General features: G+C 42.3%; 2 protein-coding genes across 4 annotated transcripts in view; one reads left to right on the top strand and one right to left on the bottom strand.

Moving 5' to 3' along the window:
* The window catches only part of LOC119522766 (X-linked inhibitor of apoptosis), a 65,260-nt gene extending 60,020 nt beyond the window's left edge, over positions 1-5,240 (bottom strand). Inside the window, exons 1-2 of one of the 3 annotated variants that reach the window (XM_037821391.1) lie at positions 5,075-5,240; positions 4,648-4,795 (exon numbers count right to left, since the gene is read on the bottom strand). Coding sequence is in view for 2 of the 3 variants with exons in the window: in XM_037821389.1 (XP_037677317.1) it covers positions 4,648-4,840 (193 nt within the window). In the remaining variant the exon portion in view is untranslated. Of the gene's footprint in view, positions 1-4,647; positions 5,010-5,074 lie in introns of those variants that run through there. The other 2 variants (XM_037821389.1, XM_037821388.1) reach the window with 2 other exon arrangements.
* A 670-nt stretch (positions 5,241-5,910) lies between these two features.
* Positions 5,911-13,588, top strand: LOC119523479 (protein NYNRIN-like). Its single transcript, XM_037822263.1, has 2 exons — positions 5,911-6,205; positions 7,278-13,588. Exon 2 carries the CDS (start codon positions 10,397-10,399, stop codon positions 11,657-11,659), a length of 1,263 nt encoding a protein of 420 aa, XP_037678191.1. The 5' UTR covers positions 5,911-6,205; positions 7,278-10,396; the 3' UTR covers positions 11,660-13,588.
* Positions 13,589-26,349: the final 12,761 nt, after the last annotated feature.

The following is a 26,349-nucleotide window of genomic DNA, read 5'->3' as shown; positions in this document are numbered from 1 at the left end:
ATGAAAAGAAAGCAAAAACACCATCCATTATTAAGGTTTATACCTCCAACTTGTTCTTAATTTCTTGTCCCTTTATTTGAGATTTTACATTTTACTCCAAATACACTTGGGATTGTTATATGGGATTTTTTTTTTGTCTGAAAAAAATCCGAGGTAATCATTTAAAAAAAAACTATTTATAATGGGCTTTGAGTCCTTGGTATCAACCAGTCCAAATCTGTTATTTTACTGAAGAAACTGAGACATACTATAATATTCGAGATAAATAAAAACTATATTTTCAAAGACTTTTCATGCAATAGGAAATGTTCAATACAGAATGTTGAATGGGATAAAAAGGATTGAAAACAATCTATGTTCAACATGTTCCTAAATGAAAAAAAATGTAATACACAAGAATGGAATGGGGTTTATAGTTGATTACTCTCTGTTTTATACTATTCTGCATTTCTTTTTCTCTATTTTCTATAATAAGCACATTTTTTATAACTTAAAATAATCAAAATACCCTTCTTCATGTTTTGAAATCAATAATATAAATATATCAAGAAAGTTATGAAAAAGAAAAGAAATATGGAGGCAGAGAGGTTTAGTGACTTGCTTTCATCCCACAGCTAACTGGAAACAATGCCAAGACAAGAACCCAAGTTGTGCGGTAGCCAATAGAGGGTTCTTTCCACTCTACCACATAACCTTCAAGACACAAAAATGATATTTCTTCAATTCAATATTAATTTCTTTTTATTTTACCACTACTGCTTTTGTCTCTTATATCTACTCACACAATGTCCTTAAACAGTGCTAACAGATTAAATTTTTAATACTATTACCCCAGATTACATCACAAAGATAAAAATTGAGGATTGACAGTTCCTTATAATCTCCCAGCCTCCAAAGAACAGGGGCATCTATTTTGCCTTATTCTTCTTTGGAACACTAACACTTAGTACAATGTCCAGCACACAATATGTGTTCCATAAATGTTTATTTTGTAAGCTGTAATGCTTTCTTCCCGGCTACCACTAGCTAGAAGACTTAAACATTTGACCAAACAAAAACAGTAAAATCTCATTTTACATTTGTGGTCTTAAGTATTTACAATATAAACAAAGGATTTACTAAATAATGTTTACAACCAAATGTAAGGGGACTATTTATGCTACTAAAATATTTCAAGCACTATTCAAATTAACTGGTACATTAATTATAATAATTCTTACCTACTCAAATGGGCCTGACTGACCTTTATTCAGCATTACTTTGTCAGCCTAGTTGGAGTCATCTAATGCAATAGAAAGCCATAAAATTAGAGGTATAGTACAAAGGGCACTAGACTGGGGCCTAAACAAGAGCCCAAGCTCTGCTAATAATCAGATATATAACCTTGGGCAGTTCACTTTCTCTCCTTTGGGTCTTAACTTACTTGTAAAAACAAGAGAGCTGAACTAGTAATCACCAGGGACTTTTCCAGTCTAATTTTTAAATGATTCTTATCTATAAATATTCTAATTTGATTTTTTGAATATGTTACAGTTTGTGCTACATTGTTTGATCAAGAAACTTACCACATTTCCTAAAACCAAATAAAGTCTAGTAACAAATTTTTTTTACCTTCTTCCATCAGGAGCAATAGGTAGAAAACCAAAGGAGTAACATGAGCATAATAATCAAGCCTGCCTTGCCATTTGGGTAAACATAAGCCACACTGGATTTTACAATACAAACTACTGATACACACAAACATATAAATATACATATATATATATATATATATATACACACATGCCATTGATATATATTATTTATGTTGATATATCTATGTGTGTATAAACTTTAAAACTTGATTTTAATTATAAAATTAATACTTGATAATGGTAAGAAATTAAAACAGTACATTAGGCCACATGAGAAGTGCAATGCAAATCTCCCATTCCTCCCCATCCTCCATAAGCAACTACTGTTAACATTTGTTTGTGTATCCTTCAAGAAATTATCTGAACAAATACATGTATACGTGTTTGTGTATGTGTGTATTTGTGTATAAAATCTTTTTAACCTAAACTGTTGCCATTTCTTGAATGATTGAGGGAAAAAATCTCATGCACAGACTTAAGACTGACTTGAAAATAATAACTGCTAGAGCTAGAGCTCAGCAGTCACTGGCACCAGGAAGTATACTCTTCAGAAATGTGTACTGAAGTGGAAAACATGTGAACAAAATGAGACTTTAAATAAAGATATAGAAATTACAAATAAGAGCAAAATGGGAATTCTGGAACTCAAAAAGTTATTTAATAGAGAGCTTCAATAGCATATTGGAGGAGGCAGAAGAAAGGATTAGCGAACTCGAAGACAAAACAATTCAAAGTATCTAGGTTGAGGTACAGAACAGAATTCAAAATCCAGAAATACTCACCCATCTGTGGCCAACTGATTTTTTTACAAGGATGCTAAGTACATGCAGTGGGGGAAAGAATAGTTTCTTCAACAAATGGTGTTGGGAAAACTGGATCTCCACATGTGGAAGAATAAAGTTAGACCTGTAACTCACACTATATTCAAAAGTACTGAAAATGGATCAAGAACCTAAATATAAGAGCTAAAATTATAAAACTCTTAGAATATAACATAAGGGCAAGTCTTCATGACCTGGGATTCAGCAATGGAGTCTTTGATATGACACCAAAAGTATGGGCAACAAAAGAAACAATAGATACATTTGACTTCATCAAAATTAAAAACTTTTGTGCATCAAAGGAAATTATCAAAAAAGGGAAAAGACAGCCCACAAAATGTGAGAAAACAGTTTCAAACTGTATATCCAATAAGGGTTAAATATTTAGAATACATCAAGTTCTCCTATAACTTAACAACAAAAAGACAAATCAACTAAAATATGGGCAAAGAACTTCTATAAACATTTCTCTAAAGAAGATATACAAATGGCCAATAAACACAGGAAAAGATGTGCAACGTCATTAGCCATCAGGGAAATACAAATCAAAATCAAAATGAGATACCACTTCAAACCGACAAGGACAGCTATTATTTTAAAGAAGGAACATAACTTTTAGAGAATGCAGAGAAACTGGAACCCTAGTGCATTGTTGGTGGGAATGTAAAATGGTATAGCTACTATAGAAAGCAATATGGCAGTTACTCAAAAAAGCTAACTGTAGACTTATCATTTAACCCAGCAATCCCAATTCTGCTATACAGCCAGAGTGAAAACAGCATTATTTAAAATAGCCAAAAAGCTGGAAACAACCCAAATGTCCATCAATAAATGAATGGATAAACAAAATCTGGTACATACATACAATGAAATATTATTTGGCCATAGGAAAAAAAAAATGAAGTTGAGACGTGGCAACATGGAAATACCTTGAAAACATTATGCTCAATGAAATATGCAAGACACATAAGGACAAAAATCATATGATATTATTTATAAGAGATGACTAGAAAGAGCAAATTTGCAGAGATAGCAGATTGGAGGCTACTGGGGGGGTAAGGAAGGGAGGGAGTGGGGAAGTGTTTGTAAAATTTTTTTAAACAATATAAAACAGCAACAAAAAAACAAATGAATACGATGAAAGTGGGGAAAAAAAAGAAATGTGTACTGAAGTGAATATATTTAATTTTCTTGCTTGGAGGCTATGTGGAGCAGTTGCACAGAAAGAGCTGTAGGTAAAGAGCCAGAAATCTGAGTTCTAATCTAAATAGAGAAGAGCCTAAGGGCAAGCTGTGAAATCGCCTTGGATTCTCCTTTTGTAAAAACATAACAGGTTTGGGCTAATCCCTTCCAACTCTAAAATGTTATAATTCTAAGATGGCTGTCTGTAACAGTGTTCTTTTGAACTGGTTTCAACAAATGTTATTAAGAAAAAAAGAGAAAGAAACACTATAGCAACCTCTAGTCTTACAAAAGTAAATCTCTCTGAGTCCTTAACTATCAAGGTGTAGTTGTGACTGAACTAGTGATATAACTGTATTTGAAGGTAAAGTAGTAGATTATTAAAATCTGATAGGTTTTTACAAAGCTTTGATTGATTTTTCTTTTCTTTCTTTTTTTTTTTTTTGGAGGTGGGAGGAACCGTTGCTTAGTTTCAGCAATAACCACATCCCCCCCCCCGCAAAGAAACCAATTATGTGTATTATAGAGATAAAATGAAACTGAAGTTATATTGACATTTCGTTTTACTCACAGAATATGCTGGGGAGGTGACTTGGGCAGCAAAGGTTGGAAAAAATTACTAGCTAATTTCCCCTCCCGGAAGCTCTCGGCCCCTATTCTTTCTGTTTCACATGCCCTTGCCAGACACATTCCACTCTGCTCCACACAAGCCACAGGCATCAGGTCGGGGGGCATGGGGGAAATCCCTTTGATCGTTAAAAAAAGTTCTTCAAGGCATTAGTCCTTAGGGGTAACGGGGTTCGGGGCAGCGCCGCGCGGGCCTGAAGCCATCCACATTCGCCTTCCTTTGGCCAGTCCCGGGAGCCAGGGCCAGGAGCCGTGGGCGCAGCTTTCCCGCCCTCCCCCGCAGGGGCCCACGGAAGGGGAGAGGAGGGGAGAGGATGAGAATGTAGGGGGAAGGGAGGGCGAGGGGAGGGGAGAAGGGGGAAGCCCGCAAGGGCAATACTCACCCCTCCTGGAGCAACGGCCTCGAACGCCCGCAGTGCCCGGCGAGGCAGGTCCTGAGGGAAGGGTCCCGGAGGAGGTGCACCACCAGACCCAATCTGGAAATGCCAATTCCGCTCTGCGGCCGGGCCTGGGCCTGGGCCTGGGCCTGGGCTTAGGAGAAGGAAACGGAAGTCTCTTCGTCTCCCTCACCCGCATCCATTAACACGCCCATCCCCCGGAAGAACCCCGAGTCAGGGAGCCCCAAGTGCGTCCACGTCAGGGCTTCAAAGAGACACCGGGCGTGGTCCATCGGTCTCATGGTCTGGGCCGCGCCCACAGGGCCCCGGCAGTCAGTCCTTCCTACCCTCCCACCTATCCCCCCTCCGTGGGAGGTCAGCCTCTCGCCCTGCAAAGCTCCTCCTCTTCCCCCTCCGCCATTTTCCAACTTACCACCTCGGGCCGGACGTCCCTTGATTAGCGCCGTGTCCACCCGGGGCGCCAACACGGTCCCGCCACTTTCCTGAGCCGTAAGGGCAGCCAGAAAAAAAAAATCTCCCTGTCACCCCCCGACCCGACCCCGGCTGGGAAAACGAACCTGAGAGAGCGGGCGCACATGCGCGTTGGATACCGCGCGGTGCCCGCCCCCTAGCTTAAGCGTTTCCTCCTTTACGCTCCAGGATGTTTTTTTTCCCACGGTTTTTACCTGCTAGGTTCTGGGGTTGAGGAGTAGGCTAATAGAAATAAGGTAATGGAAAAAGAAGAGGGAGAAGGGAGCGAACATCTCGAATTCTTACTGTAGACCGGATGCTGTGCTATTGAAGTGGGGTCCCTTTCCCTTAATCCTAAAACATCTGAAAAGCAACAGTGTTGTGTAAACGGCATTAGGCCATGGGGAGGGGGGAGTGAGACTGGGCCTGTACCAGTTAAAGGAAGCAAAACTTTACTGTTTAGGGGAGGCAAAGCTGTGGTTGCACGCATCAGCCAAGCGTAACCCTTTTAACAATAACTGCTCCAGGTCCAAGTGAAACTTTTTGTAACCCTTTTATGATCAATAGCTGCTCCAGCTCCAAGTGAAACTCTTTGTGAAATTGTTTTTGTGAAATTGTTTTTTATGATCAATAACTGCTCCAGTTCCAAGTGAAACTCTTTGTGTAATTGTTTTTTGTGATCAAGAGCTAAACTGCCAACTCTGCTTCTGTTAGAATAGCTTGCTTGCTTGCGTTTCTAGGATACGGTTTCTGCCTATATAAGGCACCAGCACACACAGGTGGGGGCGGCCTGCTGAACTCCCTGCGTGGAGTGAGAGACAGCAGCCGCCTGCTAGCTGGCTAATAAAAGGCTCTTTAAATTCTGTTTGGCTGTCTCGTACTTTAACTCACGGGCACCGTAACATTTGGAGGCCCCAGCGAGATATCTCAGCGTTTGCTGAGGCTCATCGGTCGAGACAAAGGTCTGACTACCGGCCCTCCCCCAGGGGGCTCGCGCTGAGAGACGTTCCTCAGCTCCGGCGGAGAACCGAGTGGTCAAGCCTTGAAATTCAAAAATCCGCCTCTGGAGCCATCTGGACGTGGGCCCACAACGGTAAGAGATCTCTAATCTGGTCTGGTGGGGTACCCCTTTAGGGTCTTTAGGAGGGCTGGATGCAGCCATAACTCCGAGACCCGGCCTCGGACCACGACGGTGGCCGGTGGCATCAGGTTCAGGTTTTGGTTAGTCTCTGTTTTGTGTTTTGTTGTTAGTGTCTTCTGTTCTGTTTCTGTTTTGTCAACCGTTAGTCCCGCAATGGGTCAGTCTCAGTCTGCTTCCGCTTGCTCTCTGTTGCAGTGTTTCTTGAAAAATTTTCAGGACTTCCTCCGACGAGCTGCAGGGTCGGGGGCTACGGTCAACCCAGGAACCCTTCGGGCCCTTTGTGAGCTCGAATGGCCAACTTTTCTAGACTCTAACTGGCCACCAGAGGGCACTCTAAACTTGCCGATTGCCTTTCAGGTTCAAAAAGTCATTTGTGGGAAACCAGGACATCTGGATCAGATTCCCTACATTGAAACCTGGATCGACGTCCTCACTGACCACCCCACATGGCTTAAAAATTGCTCACCACCTAAACCGTCCAAAGAGCGAGATGTGCTCGTTCTAAAGGAGCCACCCAAAAGGCCCCCGGTCCTCGACCCTCCACAGGATAGTCCCCCCTTAACACGGCCCCCACCTTATTCCGCAGGGCCCCCTGCCCTTCCCCCTAGCTCAGGGCCTTCTGCCCCCAGCCCAAGGCCCTCTCCTCCTAGTCCAGAACCCTCTGTTCTCAGCCCGGGACCCATTGCTTCAAGCTCGGGGCCCTCTACCTCAAGAACGGAGGGGCTCTCTACCTCAAGAATGGAGGAACCCCTTGTTCCCACTCCAGATTCCACTACAACTCTCTCCAGCCCCCCCCCATACCCGTTCCAGAAGTTCGTATGGATCACATGGCCAGGTTTTTGTCCCTGCCCAGTTACCCCTGAGGCAAGTTATTCAGGGCCCCCCTGAAGACCCAAAGCCCTTTATGGTTTATGTTCCTTTTTCCACCAGTGACCTGTACAACTGGAAGAATCAAAACCCTTCTTTCTCTCAAAACCCCCAAGGACTAATCTCTCTGTTAGAGTCCGTTTTCTTTACTCATCAGCCCACATGGGATGACTGTCAACAACTTCTGCAGACCCTTTTCACGTCAGAGGAGAGAGAGAGGATCCGTGCCCAGGGACGGAAACTAGTCGGGCCAGACGGTCTGCCAACCACAGAAGTAGACCGCCTTGAGGCTGTTTTTCCCTTCACCCGACCCCGGTGGGACCCTAACACTGGTCAAGGTAAGGAGGCTCTCGAACGGTACCGCCAGACTCTAATGGGGGCTCTCCGAGCAGCAGCGTGGAGGCCTACAAATATGTCCAAGGTAACGGAGGTGACTCAGGGGCCACCGAGTCCCCCGCTGCTTTTCTAGAGCGCCTCCAGGAGGCTTACCGGTTATATACCCCTATAGATCCGGAGGCGCCAGAGAACAGGCGGGCAATTAATATTGCCATCGTCGCCCAGTCAGCCCCAGATATAAGGAAAAAGTTACAGAAGTTAGAAGGCTTTGAGGGAAAGGTACTGAGCGAGTTGGTGGAGGTTGCGCAACGAGTCTTCAATAATAGGGAAAGTTCAGAAGACTTAAACAAAAAAATGGCAAAAGTCCTACTTGCCATGAGTGAGGACCAGACGCGGAATAAAAACCGAGGAGGAGGTCAGAAGTTTGGAGAAAAGCCAGGGGGAGGAAATAAATTGTCCGGCAGGAGAGGGGGGCGAAAAGGACCCTCTCTAGGCCAAAACCAATGTGCTTTCTGTAAGGAGCAGGGGCACTGGAAAAATGAGTGCCCGAGAAAATCTTGTCGAGGACCGTCAAAGGTCCTTCTAGAGAAGGAAGACTGACGGGGCCGGGGCTCCGCCCTTAGCCCCCAGGAGCCCAGGGTCACTCTTAAAGTAGGGAGCCGAGACATTGACTTTTTAGTGGACACTGGGGCAACTTTTTCTGTGCTCCAGGAAGCAGAAGGCCCTCTATCGCAAAAACGGATCCCAATTCAAGGGGCCACTGGAGGAATCAAGTCCTATCCATGGACACAGGCCCGGATAAGTAACTTAGGGGAAGGAACCGTTACTCACTCCTTCTTAGTTATGCCTGAGTGCCCTTACCCTCTAGTTGGCCGTGACTTGCTCCACAAGCTAAGAGCAACCATTTCCTTCCAAGACGAAAGGCCGGAAGTAAACTTTCCTAGACAGCCGAGTTCCATCTTAATTACCTGCCCCCTGTCTGAAGAGTACCTCCTCCTAACTGGGGAAGATGCGCATAAACAAGAGACTGAGCTCCTCATAAAGTGGCAGAAAGAAATTCCAGAAGTATGGGCAGAAACCAATCTCCTGGGACTGGCTGGCCACCAGCCCCCAATAGTTGTCCAGCTTCTAAGTCATGCCACACCTGTCCGGATTCGACAATATCCAATGAGTTACCGAGCTAAAAAAGGAATAGCTGTCCACATTAAGAGACTAAGGGAAGCGGGGATCCTTGTACCCTGCAAGTCCCCTTGGAACACCCCGCTCCTACCTGTCCAGAAACCGGGGACCTAGGACTTCAGGCCAGTACAAGACCTACGAGAGGTCAACGAGAGGGTTGAGACGATCCACCCAACGGTCCCTAACCCATATACCCTGCTTAGCTTGCTTCCTCCCGATCGGAAAGTGTACACTGTACTAGATTTAAAGGATGCCTTCTTTTCACTACCCCTGGCTCCGGTCAGCCAGCCTCTTTTTGCCTTTGAGTGGACAGACCCCGAAGTAGGGGATTCGGTACAATTAACCCGGACTAGGCTGCCCCAAGGTTTTAAAAACTCTCCTACTCTCTTTGATGAAGCCCTTAGCCGGGACTTACTAGAATTCCGGGAAAGACACCCCGAGGTTACTGTCCTCCAATATGTAGATGACATCCTCCTTGCAGCAAAATCCCCCGAGGAGTGCCAGAAGTCTACAAAAGAATTATTAAAAGCTCTTGGGCAGCTAGAATACCGGGTATCAGCAAAGAAAGCACAGCTATGCCTTCCCCAAGTCTCTTATCTTGGGTACAATATAACTGAAGGAAAGAGAGCACTGTCTAACAAACGCATCCAAGCCATCCTCCAAATTCCGACGCCCCGAACGAAACGGCAAGTCCGGGAATTTTTAGGAGCGGTCGGATATTGCCGGCTGTGGATCCTTGGGTTTGCTGAAATAGCCCGCCCCCTTTATGCTAGCACCGGGGGAAAGGACATAGAACTAACTTGGACTGACAAGGAGGAGGGAGCTTTCCAGGCTCTAAAAAAGGCACTTACCCAAGCCCCAGCCTTAGCACTCCCAGATCTCAGAAAACCATTCCAGCTGCATGTAGCTGAGGCACAAGGGGCAGCAAAGGGAGTGTTAACACAGCGCTTAGGGCCATGGAAACGGGTAGTGGCTTATCTGTCAAAACGCCTCGATCTGGTTGCGGCAGGTTGGCCTAACTGCCTCCGGGCCATTGCAGCCACCGCCTTGCTAGTTAAAGAAGCCTCTAAACTCACCTTTGGGCAAGAATTGCAAATCATCGCCCCCCACGCAGTCGAAACCCTCCTCAAAAGCCCCCCAGACAGGTGGCTCTCTAATGCAAGAATTACTCAATACCAAGTTCTTCTCCTTGACCCATTCAGAATAAAGTTTCTTCAAACCTCAGCTTTAAACCCAGCTACTTTGCTGCCAGAAAATAATCCCAGCCAACCTATTCATGACTGTGTTGAAACCTTAGCAGCAACCACCAATCTGCGTGAGGACCTGACCGATCTGCCGCTCCAGGACCCAGACGAAACTCTCTATACTGACGGGAGCAGTTTCATTCAAGACGGGACTCGAGTCGCGGGAGCAGCAGTAGTGACGGCCTCTAAGGTAATATGGGCCCAAGCCCTAAACCATGGGACATCTGCACAAAAAGCTGAGCTAATAGCTCTCACCCAAGCTCTCCGATGGGCCAAGGAAAAAGCGGTGAACATCTATACAGACAGCCGATATGCATTCACCACTGCACACGTGCATGGGGCCATCTATCAAGAATGTGGCCTCCTAACCAGCGGGGGAAAGGACATTAAAAATGCCTCAGAAATACTAGAGCTTTTAACAGCCCTTTGGCTTCCTAGAGCAGTAGCCATAATCCACTGCAAAGGACATCAAACCTCAAATACGCCCGAAGCAAAGGGAAATGCTTTCGCCGACCAGATGGCCAAAGAAGCGGCCCTAAAACCAGTGGGGCCCCTTCAAGTCTTGCCCCTCCTACCACCCCGGGTACTAAAAACTGCCCCAACTTACTCAGACTCTGACATTCATCTAAGTCAAGTGCTCCAAGCTAGAGATGATTCAAAAGGGTGGAAAGTTCTCCCCGACTCTAGAATCCTCCTACCAGAAGCACTGGGAAGAGACTTAATTTTACAAACACATCAGAGTACACACTTAGGGGGGACAAAATTAGCTGAATTGCTAAGAACTGACTTTTACATACCTAAGCTTTTTCAGGTAGCAAAAGAGGTAAGCAGAAGATGCCACGTCTGCGCTCAAGTCAACCCAAGTCATGTAAGTACCCCTGCTACCCCAGGTCACCGCCTAAGAGGTCAGCTCCCAGGAGAGCAATGGGAAATAGACTTCACGGAACTGCCTCCTGGACCAGGAGGATACAAGTACTTACTTGTGCTGGTGGACACCTTCTCAGGATGGGTTGAGGCCTACCCAACTCGGTCAGAGTCAGCCCAGGTAGTAGCTAAAAAATTATTAGCTGAAATTATCCCTCGGTTTGGCCTACCGGTAACAATGGGGTCTGACAATGGTCTGGCTTTTATAGCCCAAGTTACCCAGAATTTGGTAAAAGCATTAGGAATCGAATGGAAACTACACTGCATCTATAGACCGCAAAGCTCAGGGCAGGTAGAAAGGATGAATCGGACACTTAAGGAAACCCTCACCAAACTTAAACTAGAGACTGGCAGAAACTGGGTGAGCCTCCTTCCGTTTGCCTTGCTCAAAGCTAGGTGCACCCCTTATGTAAAAGGTATTACTCCATATGAAGCCATGTTTGGCAGGCCACCCCCGCTCCTCTCCAAGTTAGGGGAGGAGCAGCTTGCCTCCCTGTCTAACTCTGAACTTCTCAAGTCCCTACAGGCTTTACACTGCAACTCCAAAAGCATCCACCACACCGTCCGCAACCACCACTCAAAACCTGACGCCGTGGAAGAAGAAACCCCTACTGCTGAACCTGGGGACTTGGTGTGGATCAAGAAAAGACACCCCTCCTCCCTCGAAGCACGCTGGGCTGGACCTTATCAGGTGATTCTAAGCACACCGACTGCCGTGAAAGTCGCAGGTAAAAGATTTTGGATACATCACTCACAAATTAAGAGGGCAGACTCCGACCAGAACGCGGAATGGGTTGTACAGAAAACATCAGATCCCTTAAAACTGCGGCTGCGGCGACGTACGCCATTATGCTAACTCTAGTAACTGTACTAACTGCCGAAAACCCTCATCAAGCCACTAATTATACATGGCAGTTAACTCGCACCATTGATGGAACAATAGTTAGCCAAATTAGCACTCCTGGCAGCCCTAAATTTGTTTTTGACCTATGTAAACTCTTTGGGAGAACCTGGAATTCGCCACTGAGGGCAAGAGGGGGAAGAGTAGGGGTGAAAGCTTATGGCTGTGGTGCATTACCCCAGGAACAAGGGCTGTGGCATAGCCAACATTATATCTGTCCGCAGGAAGGTGCCTCAGCGTGTGGGGGAGAGGGCGATTACTTCTGTTACAGTTGGGGTTGTGAAACCATAGCCCCATGGAAAAATGTAGACCGTCTGTTAAGGGTCACGAGGGATAAACGGCCGGGAGCTCCTACTAAGAACTGTGTAATTGGAGATTGTAACCCTGTTACCTTTGAACCACAGCAGTTTTGGGAGGACTCCCAGTGGTTAGGAGGAAAGACGTGGGGATTGCGCCTATATGTAACAGGATATGATCCTGGAGTGCTATTTACTATTCAAAAAAAAGCAATCCCAAAGCCTCTAAATCCAATAGGCCCCCTGGTTCCCATTGCAATCGAAACACCCATAGCAACTCTTTCCAATACCATGAGCCGTCCCTTACCACCTAAGGCAACCCCCCTTCCTTCACCTCTGAGCTTCCGCCAAAAGTCTGTACTCCATACACTTAAACTTATGTTCAAGTTCCTAAATCAGACTTCCCCCAACTTAACTAAAGACTGCTGGTTATGTCTAAACCCCGAACCACCCTACTATGCAGGTCTAGGAGCTAACAGACATATAGGAACAGCTGAAGATGATATCTGAAATATTTCCCTGTCAGATGATCACCAAAACTCACACTATTGTCCCTGGGGCACTACCCCTAAGCTTACTTTAGGTGACTTTCAAGGACAAGGAACATGTTTTCTATCCCCCCAATTCCCTTTGTCAATATCCCCTTATGTTAACTCTTGTGCCTCAAAGACTACCTTTGGCAACAACTCTGCAAAGCATCATGAATATTACTTAGTAGCACCCAAGGGAACATGGTTTGCCTGCACCACAGGGCTAACTCCGTGCTTATACCCCCCGGCTCTCATGCGACCAGGAGCCCCAGGGCTATGCATTCTCGCCCATGTCCTCCCCCAGGTATACTACTATTCTGGGGAAGGGGGTAGGGAACACCTTGGATTAACTAACTTAGAACGGGTCAAGTGAGCAGTGCCCATATTAGTGCCAGTGCTTTTCGGGATTGGTGTAGCCGGAGCAACCGCAGTAGGAACCACGGCACTAGTCACAGGAAACCAAAACTTCAAAAGTCTTAGCACCCAGATTGATCAAGATCTAAAAACCCTGGAGGAGAGTGTCACTAAATTTGAAGAGTCCCTAAATTCTTTAGCTGAAGTAGTGCTCCAAAACCGAAGGGGGCTTGACCTTCTATTCCTGAAGCAGGGAGGGCTCTGTGTAGCCCTAGGCGAAGCGTGTTGCTTCTATACTAACCACTCAGGTGTAATTAAAGGAAGTTTGAGCCAACTCCGAAAAAGACTACAAGATAGGGAAGAGCAAAGGAAAAAGGAGGCAAACTGGTTTGAAAATTTATTTTCTTGGTCCCCATGGTTAACTACCCTAGTGTCAGCAGTTGCTGGACCCTTGATCCTTCTCATATTAGCCCTGATCATAGGTCCTTGTGTTATAAGGTGTTTAATTCAGTTCGTCCAGCGACGCATTCAAAGCGTAAAACTCATGGTTTTGCAGTCTCAATATCATCACCTGTCCTCAGAAGAAACAATGATTTGATTCTCCCTAAAAACCAGTGGGGAATGAAGTGGGGTCCCTTTCCCTTAATCCTAAAACATCTGAAAAGCAACAGTGTTGTGTAAACGGCATTAGGCCATGGGGAGGGGGGAGTGAGACTGGGCCTGTACCAGTTAAAGGAAGCAAAACTTTACTGTTTAGGGGAGGCAAAGCTGTGGTTGCACGCATCAGCCAAGCGTAACCCTTTTAACAATAACTGCTCCAGGTCCAAGTGAAACTTTTTGTAACCCTTTTATGATCAATAGCTGCTCCAGCTCCAAGTGAAACTCTTTGTGAAATTGTTTTTTATGATCAATAACTGCTCCAGTTCCAAGTGAAACTCTTTGTGTAATTGTTTTTTGTGATCAAGAGCTAAACTGCCAACTCTGCTTCTGTTAGAATAGCTTGCTTGCTTGCGTTTCTAGGATACGGTTTCTGCCTATATAAGGCACCAGCACACACAGGTGGGGGCGGCCTGCTGAACTCCCTGCGTGGAGTGAGAGACAGCAGCCGCCTGCTAGCTGGCTAATAAAAGGCTCTTTAAATTCTGTTTGGCTGTCTCGTACTTTAACTTGCGGGCACCGTAACACTATATACATGTTCTTTGTTGTAATTTTGACAAACTTCTGAGGTGGGCACTCTCTTATTAAAACCATTTTACAGAAGAAACTGAGGCCCAGAGAGGATAACTATCCCATTATCACGCAGTTAATAAAAGAGAGAACTGCTATTAGAATAGAATTTGTTTCCAAGACGGAAAGGATGAGAAGAATAAGAAAGGGAGGCACTGAGAGAGGAGGGGGCTGGAGGGGGGGGGTGTGGGTTTGAGAGGTGAACGGAAAATGAACAGGGAAATAAGAAAGCAGAAGAGGGGAAGCAAAGGAAGTGTGAGTACATAATATGCTGATCATTCCCTGGATTTATTTCAAATATGCTGTAGGATTGTCAGACCTACATATGAATTGTTCTTTAAAGAACTCGGGCTCTCTAACAGGCTAGTGTATTGAGATAATCAGTTCTGAAACAGAATATTTAATTTTAAGGGAAAGATCTTAAGTATCACCTGCATTCTCAAATGATGCTGCCCTCCATTAAAAGCACACTTGGAAGAAGAATTTTCTTTTTGGTTTTTAGGTTTTTTCTACAGCTGATATTATTCCTTCTTATCCTCTCCCACTGTCACAGCCCTGATAATCTCAAGTCTGACTAATTACGGTAATAGTAATTGCATGCACGTATTTATCTCATTTACTCACAGCAATCTTATGAAGTATAACTATCATCACCCGCATTTTACAAATGAGAAAACTGAGGCTTGGAGAAATTGAGTGACTTGCCCAAGGTCACACTGCTAGTATGTGCAGAAGCTGGCACAATGATTTAAAACCCATATCTATCTGATTGCAGATGTGTCTAACCATTACCCATTCTCCTAATTGACTTCTCTGTCCCTAGACTGGTACCCCCAATTCAGCCTGCACAAGGCCATCTGAGTTAAACTCGTCAATACTTCTGCTTCCAGGATAATGTTAAAACTCCTCATCTTCACGTTCATGCTCCCCTTGGGCACCCTACCTGTTCTAATTTGCTAATGCTGCCGAAATGCAAAACACCAGAGACGGATTGGCTTTTATAAAAGGGGGTTTATTTGGATACACAGTTACAGTCTTAAGGCCATAAAGTGTCCAAGGTAATGCATCAACAATCGGGTACCTTCACTGGAGGATGGCCAATGGCGTCCGGAAAGTCTCTGTTAGCTGGGAAGGCACGTGGCTGGCGTCTGCTCCAAAGTTCTGGTTTCAAAATGGCTTTCTCCCAGGATGTTCCTCTCTAGGCTGCAGTTCCTCAAAAATGTCACTCTTAGTTGTACTTGGGGTACTTGTCCTCTCTTAGCTTCTCTGGAGCAAGAGTCTGCTTTCAATGGCCGCCTTCAAACTCTCTCATCTGCAGTTCCTGTGCTTTCTTGAAGATGTCCCTCTTGGCTATAGCTCCTCTTCAAAACGTCACTCACAGCTGCACTGAGTTCCTTCTCTTTGAGTCAGCTCATTTATATGGCTCCACTGATCAAGGCCCACCCTGAATGGGTGGGGCCACGCCTCCAAGGAAATATCTCATCAGAGTTATCACCTACAGTTGGGTGGGGCACATTCCATGGAAACACTCAAAGAATTCCAATCTAATCAGCACTAAAATGTCTGCCCCACAAGATTGCATCAAAGATAATGGCATTAGGGGGACATAATACATTCAAACCAGTACACTACCTTATCTTCCAACAAAAAAGAACTACTCACCCATCCCAAGCTTTCCTATCTTCCATTAATTCGTTCAAGATGAACAAATCTGCCTAGATGAGAAGACTGTCCCTACACAAAGCCTTCTTTAATTCCCTTGGCTAAAGATTATCTCTTCTCCCACCTCTGAATTCTTTTGGCACTTGAATTTGTGCCTCTGTTGTGGAGCACAGTGCTTTCTCCTATGCAGTATAGCTACTTGTATACCTGTCTTGTCTCCCCTCTGTTGTAAGCTCAGTTGTGGCAAGATCTATGTCTAACTCATTTTTGTAATTCCTCCAAAACCCTTGGAGTCATCTTTAATTACTGTCTTTTTTAAATGCAATTTTATTGAGATGTATTCACACAACATACAGTCCTTCAATGGGCACAGTCAGTTGTTCATATTTGTGCATTGATCACCATAATCAATGTCTGAACATTTTCATTACTCCAAAAAATAAAAATTAGAATAAAAAAGAACATGCAAAACATTCCATTCCCCCCATTGTTCACTTTTTTCACACTCATTCATTGTTTTTTAAACTTTATCAAAAAAATTAAAAAACAAACAATAAAAAAACACATTTCAAACAAAACAAAAACAAATAACTGAAAATAGTTACATTGCTTTCAACATGTTCCTACCCTATCCCAAGAAAATAGACTATAACCCAACAAAGGAATTAAGAAAAACAACCTAAAATGACTACATTTCTGCAAACTTGTTCCTATCATACCCCCCAGAAATTAACAAACCATAGTCATTCCTGACCATTCCCAAAACATTAAGTTTACCCTCCATAACTTATCTGTTCTTATTAGATTATCGTCCCCCCTTCAATATTTGCTGTCTATTGCTAGGTATCCTACGTTCTACAATATAAACCATTTATTTACATTTTTCACAGTGTTCACATTAGTGGTAACATACAATATTTCTCTTTTTGTGCCTGGCTTATTTTGCTCAGCATTATGTCTTCAAGGTTCATCCATGTTGTCATATGTTTCATGACATCGTTCCTTCTTACTGCTGCATAGTATTCCATTGTGTGTATATAACACATTTTATTTATCCACTCATCTGTTGAAGGACATTTGGGTTGTTTCCATTTCTTGGCAATTGTGAATAACGCTGCTATGAACATTGGCATGCAGATATCTGTTCGTGTCACTGCTTTCAGATCTTCTGCGTATATACTGAGAAGTGCAATTGCTGAATCGAAGGGTAACTCTATACCTTTTCTAAGAAACCACCAGACTGTCTTCCAGAGTGGCTGTACCATTATAGAGTCCCACCAACAATGAATAAGTGTTCCAATTTCTCCACATCCTCTCCGGCATTTGTAGTTTCCTGTTTGTTCAATGGCCGCCAATCTAATTGGTGTGAGATGATATCTCATTGTGGTCTTAATTTGCATCTCTCTAATAGCTAGTGAAGCTGAACATTTTTTCATGTGTTTTTTGGCCATTTGTATTTCCTCTTCAGAGAACCATCTTTTCATATCTTTTGCCCATTTTATAATTGAGCTGTCTGTACTATCGTTGTTGACTTGTAGGATTTCTTTATATATACAAGATATCAGTCTTTTGTCAGATACATGATTTCCAAATATTTTTTTCCCATTGAGTTGGCTGCCTCTTCACCTTTTTGACAAATTCCTTTGAGGTACAGAAGCTTTTAAGTTTGAGGAGTTCCCATTTATCTATTTTTTCTTTTGTTGCTTGTGCTTTGGGTGTGAGGTCTAGGAAGTGACCTCCTAATACAAGGTCTTGAAGAAGTTTCCCTACATTATCTTCTAGGAGTTTTATGGTACTGTCTCTCATATTGAGGTCTTTAACCCATTTTGAATTAATTTTTGTGTAGGGTGTGAGGTAGGGGTCCTCTTTCATTCTTTTGGATATGGATATCCAACTCTCCCAGCCCCATTTGTTGAATAGACTGTTATGTCCCAGTCCAGTGGTTTTGGGGGCCTTATCAAAGATCAGTCGACCATAGATATGGGGGTTGATCTACAAATTCTCAATTTGATTCCATTGTTCAATATTTCTATCTTTGTGCAAGCACCATGCTGTTTTGAGTACTGTGGCTTCATAATAAGCTTCAAAGTCAGGGACTATAAGTCCTCCCGCTTCATTGTTTTTTTTTTTTTTTTTTTAGAATGCTTTTAGCAATTTGAGGCATCTTCCCCTTCCAAATAAATTTGATAACCAGCTTTTCCAAGTCTAAAAAGTAGGTTGTTGGAATTTTGATAGGAATTGCATTGACTCTGTAGATGAATTTGGGTAGAATTGACATCTTAATGACATTTATCCTTCCTATCCATGAACAAGAAATATTTCTCCACCCTTTTAGGTCCCTTTCTATTTCTCTTAGTAAAGTTATGTAGTTTTCTATGTATAGGTCTTTTACATCCTTGGTTAAGTTTATTCCTAGGTACTTGATTTTTTTAGTTGCTATTGAGACTGGTATCTTTTATTTGAGTGTCTCTTCAGTTAGGTTGTTTCTAGTATATAGGAACATTATTGACCTACGTGCATTCATCTTGTATCCTGATACTTTGCTAAATTTGTTTATTAGTTCAAATAGTTGTGCCATCAATTTCTCAGGGTTTTCCAGATAGAAGATCATATCATCTGCAAATATTGACAGTTTTACTTCTTCCTTTCCAATTTGGTTGCCTTTTATTTCTTTGTCTTGCCGGATTGCTCTGGCTAGCACTTCTAGCACAATGTTGAATAACAGTGGTGACAATGGGCATCCTTGTATCATGCCTGATCTTAGAGGGAAGGCTTTCAGTCTTTCACCATTGAGTACTGTTCTAGTTTGCTAATGCTGCCAGAATGCAGAACACCAGAAATGGATTGGCTTTTATAAAAGTGGGTTTATTTGGTTACACAGTTACAGTCTTAAGGCCATAAAGTGTCCAAGGTAACACATCAGCAATCGGGTACCTTCACTGGAGGATGGCCAATGGTGTCCAGAAAAACTCTGTTAGCTGGGAAGGCACATGGCTGGCATCTGCTCCAAAGTTCTTGGTTCAAAATGGCTTTCTCCCAGGATGTTCCTCTCTAAGCTGCAGTTCCTCAAAAATGTCACTCTTAGTTGCACTTGGGGTATTTGTCCTCTCTTTTAGCTTCTCTGGAGCAAGAGTCTGCTTTCAACAGCCATCTTCAAACTCTCTCTCATGTGTAGCTCCTGTGCTTTCTTCAAAGTGTCTCTCTTGGCTGTAGCTCCTCTTCAAAAGTTCACTCTCAGCTGCACTGAGTTCCTTCTGTTATGTCAGCTCATTTATATGGCTCCACTGATCAACTTAGACCCACCCTGAATGGGTGGAGCAACACCTCCATGGAAATTATCCAATCAGAGTCATCACCCACAGCTGGGTGGGCACATTCCAAAGAAACACTCAAAGAATTACAATCTAATCAACACTGATAATGTCTGCCCACACAAGATTACATCAAAGATAATGGTGTTTGGGGGACACAACACATTCAAACCAGCACAAGTACTGTGCTGGCTGTGGGGTTTTCATATATGCCATTTATCATATTGAGGAAGTTTCCTTCAAATCCTGCTTTTGAAGTTTTTTTTAATCAAAAAAAGAATGCTGAATTCTGTCGAATGCTTTTTCAGCATCTATTGAGATGATCATTTGATTTTTCCCTTTTCATTTGTTAATGTCTTGTATTACATTGTTTGATTTTCTTATGTTGAACTGTCCTTGCATGCCTGGAATGAACCCCACTTGGTCATGGTGTATGATTTTTTTAATGTGTCTTTGGATTTGATTTGCAATTATTTTGAGAATTTTTGCATCTATGTTCATTAGGGAGATTGGCCCATAGTTTTCCTTTTTTGTAGCATCTTTGCCTGGTTTTGGTATTAGAGTGATGTTAGCTTCATAAAATGACTTAGGTAGTGTTCCATTTTCTTCAATGTTTTGAAAGAGTTTAAGTAAGATTGGTATCAGTTCTTTTCAGAAAGTTTGGTAGAATTCCCCTGTGAAGCCATCTGGCCCTGGACATTTATTTGTAGGAAGCTTGTTGATGACTGATTGGATCACTTTGCTTGTGTGTGGTTGGTTGAGGTCTTCTATTTCTTCTCTGGTCAGTCTAGATTGTTCATGTGTTTGCAGGAAATTGTCCATTTCCTCTACATTATCTAGTTTGTTGGCATACAGTTGTTCATAGTATCCTCTTATAATTTTCTTTTATTTCTTTGGGATCTGCAGTAATGTTGCCTCTCTCATTTATTATTTTGTTTATTTGGGTCTTCTCTCTTTTTGATTTTGTCAGTTTAGCTAGGGGCTTCTCAATCTTGTTGATCTTCTCAAAGAACCAACTTTTGGTGTTATTTATTCTCTCTATTGTTTTTGTTTTTGTTCTCTAAGTCATTTATTTCTGCTTTAATCCTGGTTATTTCTTTTCTTCTGTTTGGTCTAGGATTAGTTTACTGTTCATTTTCTAGCTTCTTCAGTTGTTCCATTAAGTTCTTTGATTTTTAACTCTTTCTTCCTTTTTAATGTATGCATTTAGAGCTATAAATTTCCCCCTCAAAACCACCTTTGCTGCATCCCATAAGTTTTGATATGTTGTGTTCTCATTTTCATTCATCTGTATATATTTAGCAATTTCTCTTGCTATTTCTTCTTTAACCCACTGATTGTTTAGGAGTGTGTTGTTTAACCTCCAGATATTTGTGAACTTTCTAAGTCTCTGATGGTTATTGACTTCTAATTGTATTCCATTGTGATCAGAGAATGTGCTTTGAATACTTTCAAACTTTTTAAATTTATTGAGGCTTGTTTTATGGCCCAGCCTATGATCTATTCTGGAGACAGTTCCCTGAGCACTAGAGAAGAATGTGTATCCTGGTGATTTGGAATGTAATGTTCTATATACGTCTGTTAATTCAAATTCATTTATCAGGACATTTAGGTTTTCAATTTCCTTAATGGTCCTATGTCTGGTTGATTATCAATAGGAGAGAGTGATGTATTGAACTCTCCCACAATTATTGTGGAAACATCTATTGCTTCTTTTGGCCTTGCCAATGTTTGTCTCGTGTATTTTGATTGGGTGCATAGACATATTTTTTTAATAATTCAATTTTATTGAGATATATTCACATACTATACAGTCATACAAAGCATACAATCAGTTGTTCACAGTACCACCATATAGTTGTGTGTGCATCACCAAAATTAATTTTTAACATTTTCATTAACACACATGCAAAAGTAATAAGAATAAAAATTAAAGTGAAAAAGAACAATTAAAGTAAAAAAGATCACTGGGTGCTTTTTTTTTGCCCCCATTTTTCTACTCATCCATCCATACACTGGACAAAGGGGAGTGTGATCCACATGGCTTTCCCAATCACATTGTCACCCCTCATAGGCTACATTTTTATACAATCATCTTCAAGATTCAAGGGTTCTGGGTTGTAGTTTGATAGTTTCAGGTATTTACTGCTAGCTACTCCAATTCATTAGAACCTAAAAAGGGTTGTCTGTCTATATTGTGCGTAAGAGTGCCCACCAGAGTGAACTCTAGGCTCCTTTTGGAATCTCTCTGCTACTGAAGCTCATTTCATTTCCTTTCACATCCCCCTTTTGGTCAAGAAGATGTTCTCCATCCCACGATGCCGGGTCTAGATTCCTCCCCGGGAGTCATATTCCACGTTGCCAGGGAGATTCACTCCCCTGGGTGTCAGATCCCATGTATGGGGGAGGGCAGTGATTTCACCTGCCAAGTTGGCTTAGGTAGAGAGAGAGGGACACATCTGAGCAACAAAGAGGTGTTCAGGAGGAGACCCTTAGGCCAACCTAGCCTCTCCTTTGCAGCAACAGTATTCCCAAAGGCCAGTCCCATGGTAGAAGGCTCAGCCCATCAAACCACCACTCCCTATGTCTGTGAGTACATCAGCAACCATTGAGGTGGGGAAGCCCAACACCCCTGCATTCTCCATCAGCTCCTCAAGGGGGCTCTGCATATTTTTTTCACAGTCCCTTTTTTAAAAAATTCAATTTTATTGAGATATATTCACATACCATACAATCATCCACGGTGTACAATCAATTGTTCACAGTACCATTATATAGTTGTGCATTCATCATCACAGTCAATTTGAACATTTTCATTATCACACACAAAAAAGAATAAGAATAAAAGTTAAAGTAAAAAAGAACACCCAAAACATCCCATACTCCCATCCCTCCCTATTATTCTTTTACTTTTTGTCCTCATTTTTCTATTCATCTGTCCATACACTGTGTCAACCACAAAGTTTATACAGTGTATGGGAACCACAAAGTTTTCACAATCATATGGTCACACAGTGTAAGCTATATAGTTATATAATCATCTTCAGAATCAAGGCTACTGGGTTGCAGTTCAGCAGTATCAAATATTTCCTTCTAGATATTCCAATACACTAAAATCTAAAAAGGGATATCTATATAACACATAAAAATGCCCTCCAGAGTGACTCGACTCCATTTGAAATCTCTCAGTCACTGAAACTTTATTTCGTTTCATTTCACATCCCCCTTTTTGTCAAGATGTTCTCAATCCCACGATGCCAGGGCCAAGCTCATCCCCATGAGTCATGTCCCATGTTGCCAGGGAGATTTACACCCCTGGGTGTCATGTCCCACATAGGGGGGAGGGCAGTGAGTTTACCTACAGTGTTGGCTTAGAGAGAGAAGCCACATCTGACCAACAAAAGAGGTTCTCTGGGGGTGACTCTTAGGCAACATTATAAGTAGGCTTAGCCTCTCCTTTGTAGTAACAAGCTTCATAAAGGCAAGCCCCAAGATAATGGGCTCAGCCTTCTAAACTGGTAGCCCTCAGTGTTTGTGAGAATATCATTAATTCTCCAGGTGGGGAAATTTAATATTTCCACATTTTCCTCCAGTCCCTCAGTGGTGCTTTGCAAATACATTTTTATTCTCTGCCAAAATTACTGTGGGATGTATTGGGGCTTCACACTAACCTGGACAAACCAACCAGGTTTCACTCCCTATTCAATGTTTCATGTAATTATGTTGTTTGAATAAACTGACCATACAAGTTAAATTATATAATGTGTTAGAAAACTATAGATTTTGCACCTAATAAACATCTCTTCCTTTGGTCCCACACAGAAGTTGAAGTTTTTAAAACGCCATCAACATCATCCTTTACCCTTTAGTCTGGTTTACCTTAGTCCTAACCAAGTCCATTTCATTAATATCTCTAATTGAAGTCTGATGTCTTTTTTCTGATTCTTTAATATTTGCTGTCTGTGGTAATGCTGACATTCATAGCTGCCAGTCTCTGGCTCTGAGTTTCAGGTGTCACACAGATACCCAAAGTTCCAGGGACTGACCAGGTTATAAACAAAGAGCTTAGCATTTCAGAATTTAGAAATAACCATTACAACTCAGGAATAGATATAACTGCTGTAAGAGCTTACAATCTAGAAACCTTTACAATAAGCCTTCCCCTGATAACCTATGCTCTCAGACTCAAATCTCAGAGTTTGTACATTGTAGTTAGTCCATATTAGTGAGGTATTATGATGTTTTCCTTTTCATTTCTGGTTTATTTCACTCAACATATTGTCCTCAATGTCCATTCACGTAGTTGCATACCTCACAACTTTACTCCTTCTTGTAGTAGCTCAATATTCCATTGTATGTATACACCACAGTTCACCATTCTGCTCATCAGTCAGTACACCTGTAGGCCACTTCCATCCACTGCAAATCATGAATACTGACACCATAAATCTCACTGTGCAAATGTGCATTTGTGTTCCTCTTTTCAGTTCTTCCAAGTATATACCCAGTAATCAATTTGCAGGACCGTAAGGCAATCCCATGCTTAGCTTTCTGTGGAACCACCACACTGCCCTCCAGATGGGCTGCACCCTTCTACTTCCCCACCAATGGTGATTAGGTACATCCCTTTTTCCACATTTTCTCTAGCACTTGTATCCTTCTGTTTATTTATTAGATAGCTTTATTCACACACCATACATTCCATCCTAAGTAAACAATCAATGGTTCCCTGTATAATCACATAGTTATGCATTCACCACCACTATCTATATAAGGACATTTCAATTTCTTCCACAAAGAAAGAGGAAGAGGTGAAAAAAAAAGTAAAGAGAAAAAAGAAAAAGAAAGAAAAAATGACAACTAAAAGCAACAAAAGAAAAAATAAAATTAAAAAAATACAATAAAAAAATCAGACAAGAACACCAATGGCAAGAATCCTCATCCTTCCCTTATATCCCCCTCTTATAGATATTTAGCTTTGGTATATTGCCTTTGTTATAACTAACAGAAGCATATTACAATGCTACTGTTAACTATAGACTCTAGTTTGCATTGATTGTATTTCTCCCGAATACCACCCCATTTTTAACACTTTGCAAAGTTGACATTTATTTGTTCTCCCTCATGTGAAAGCATGTCGGTACATGCAATCACAATCATTGATCACTCTAGGTTTCACTAATTTATACAGTCCCAGTTTTTATCTTCTATCTTTCCTTCTGTGTCCTACATGCCCTAACCTTCCTCTTTCAACCATACTCACAGTCTTCTTTGTTCTGTGTACTTACATTTTTGTGCTACCATCACCCCAAATTGTGCTCCAAATGTCTCACTCCTGTCTTTTCCTATCTGTCTGTAGTACTGCCTTTAGTATTTCCTGTAGAGCAGGTATCTTATTCACAAACTCTCTCAGTGTCTGTTTATCTGAGAATATTTTAAACTCTCCCTCATTTTTAAAGGACAGTTTTGCTGGATATTGAATTCTTAGTTGGCAGTTTTTTTCTCTTTCAGTATCTTAAATATATCATACCACTGCTTTCTCACCTCCATGGTTTCTACCGAGAAATCTGCACATATTCTTATTGAGCTTCCCTTGTGTGTGATGGATTGCTTTTCTCCTGCTGCTTTCAGAATTCTCTCTTTGTCTCTGACATTTGACAGTCTGATTATTAAGTGCCTTGGAGTAGGTCTATTCAGATCTATTCTGTTTGGGGTATGCTGCACTTCTTGGATCTGCCATTTTATGTCTTTCATAAGAGATGGGAAATTTTCAGTGATTATTTCCTCTATTATTGCTTCTGCCCCATTTCCCTTCTCTTTTCTTTCTGGGACACCCATGACACATACATTCATGTGCTTCATGTTGTCATTCAATTCCCTAGACACTGCTCATATTTTTCCATTCTTCTCCCTATCTGTTCTTTTGTGTGTAGGATTTCAGATGTCCTGATCTCCAATTCATGAATTTTTTCTTCTGCCTCTTCAAATCTGCTGTTGTATGTCTCCATTGTATTTTTCATCTCTTGTATTGTGCCTTTCATTCCCATAAATTCTGCCAATAGTTTTTTCAAACTTTCGAGTTCCTCCTTATGTTTGCCCAACATCTTCTTCATATCCTTCATCTCTTTTGCCATATCTTCCCTCAACTCATTGATTTGATTTTTGGATTGATTTAGGAGATTTGTTTGGTTAATAATTAGTTGTTTCAATTCCTGTATCTCAGTTGAAGCATAAATTTGTTCCTTTGACTGGGCCATATCTTTGTTTTTCCTAATGTGAGAAATAATTTTTTGTTTTCTAGGCATCTGGTTTCCTTAGTTACCCTAATCAGATTTTCCCAGATCAGATGGGCCCAGGTGTCAGAAGGAAGGTGTAATCAGTATCACTTTTGCCTGACAATGTAACCCAGCAGGTTGTCAGACTTTCCTGTGAGGCCTCTAGACTCTGTGCTTTTCCTATCCTTCCCAGCAGGTGGTGCTTGTCAGCCCACTGCTCCCACTGGTGTAAAGAGGTGTGGTCCCTTTAATTCTCTGTGTACCCTGTCCTGGCCAGGGGCCAGGAGTGTCAGAAGCCAAGCTTAAGTTGTTTCTGTTTTTTTTTTCTCTTTCCCCCAGGCCCTGGGATCTGAATTCTCTGAGGGAGGGATGCCACTTGAGCTGGGCCCTGCCCCCTTTTCTTAGGGAAGATACACCCTTTAGGGAGTTATCATCAACACTTGAATTCCTCCTTTGTCTCTCTGACTCTGTTAACTCCACCCTTGCCTGGGTCAGCAATGACAGTTGAAAATGCCTGAGGCTTTCTCTAATGAGCTACTTAGAATGAAGGAAAAAGAGAGAAATCCCCTTTTCAGAGCCAGTCCCCAGCCCCCCAGTTTCACTGGTTGACCAGAATTGGTCCCCGGTTCTTTGTGCTCCTTTTCTTGGGACACAGCTGTTTTCCAGTATTCTGAGCTCAGCCATCTCCAAAAGTCTCTGCTTTTATTTATTTATGTATTTTTTTTTTCTGTCAGCCCCACTTCCTCTCTGCTGGGAGGGACCTCAGGGTACTTTCCTGCTTGCTCTGGGTTTATCTGTGCTTGTATGTTTTATTCAGTAGTTCAAATCTGTTAATAAACACCTCAATTGCAGCTTCGTTGAGCTACATTCCCTTGCTCTTGCAGGGACCGCTCCTTTCTCCCACAGAGAAGTTTTGAAACTCAGCCTGCCATGCTGGTGGCAGAGGGGTGCCAGCTCTGCAGTTTGGGGTGCATTAATTAACAGTTGTAT

This window comes from Choloepus didactylus, chromosome X (assembly GCF_015220235.1).
Source record: "Choloepus didactylus isolate mChoDid1 chromosome X, mChoDid1.pri, whole genome shotgun sequence".
NCBI classification, from domain to species: Eukaryota; Metazoa; Chordata; class Mammalia; order Pilosa; family Megalonychidae; genus Choloepus; species Choloepus didactylus.
Note: the sequence above shows the minus strand (reverse complement) of the source record. Positions and strands in the feature narration are given on the sequence as shown.

What these genes read in the sequence shown, in the direction of transcription:
- LOC119523479 (XM_037822263.1), top strand. Translation starts at nt 10,397, where the DNA reads ATGGCCAAAGAAGCGGCCCTAAAACCAGTGGGGCCCCTTCAAGTCTTG.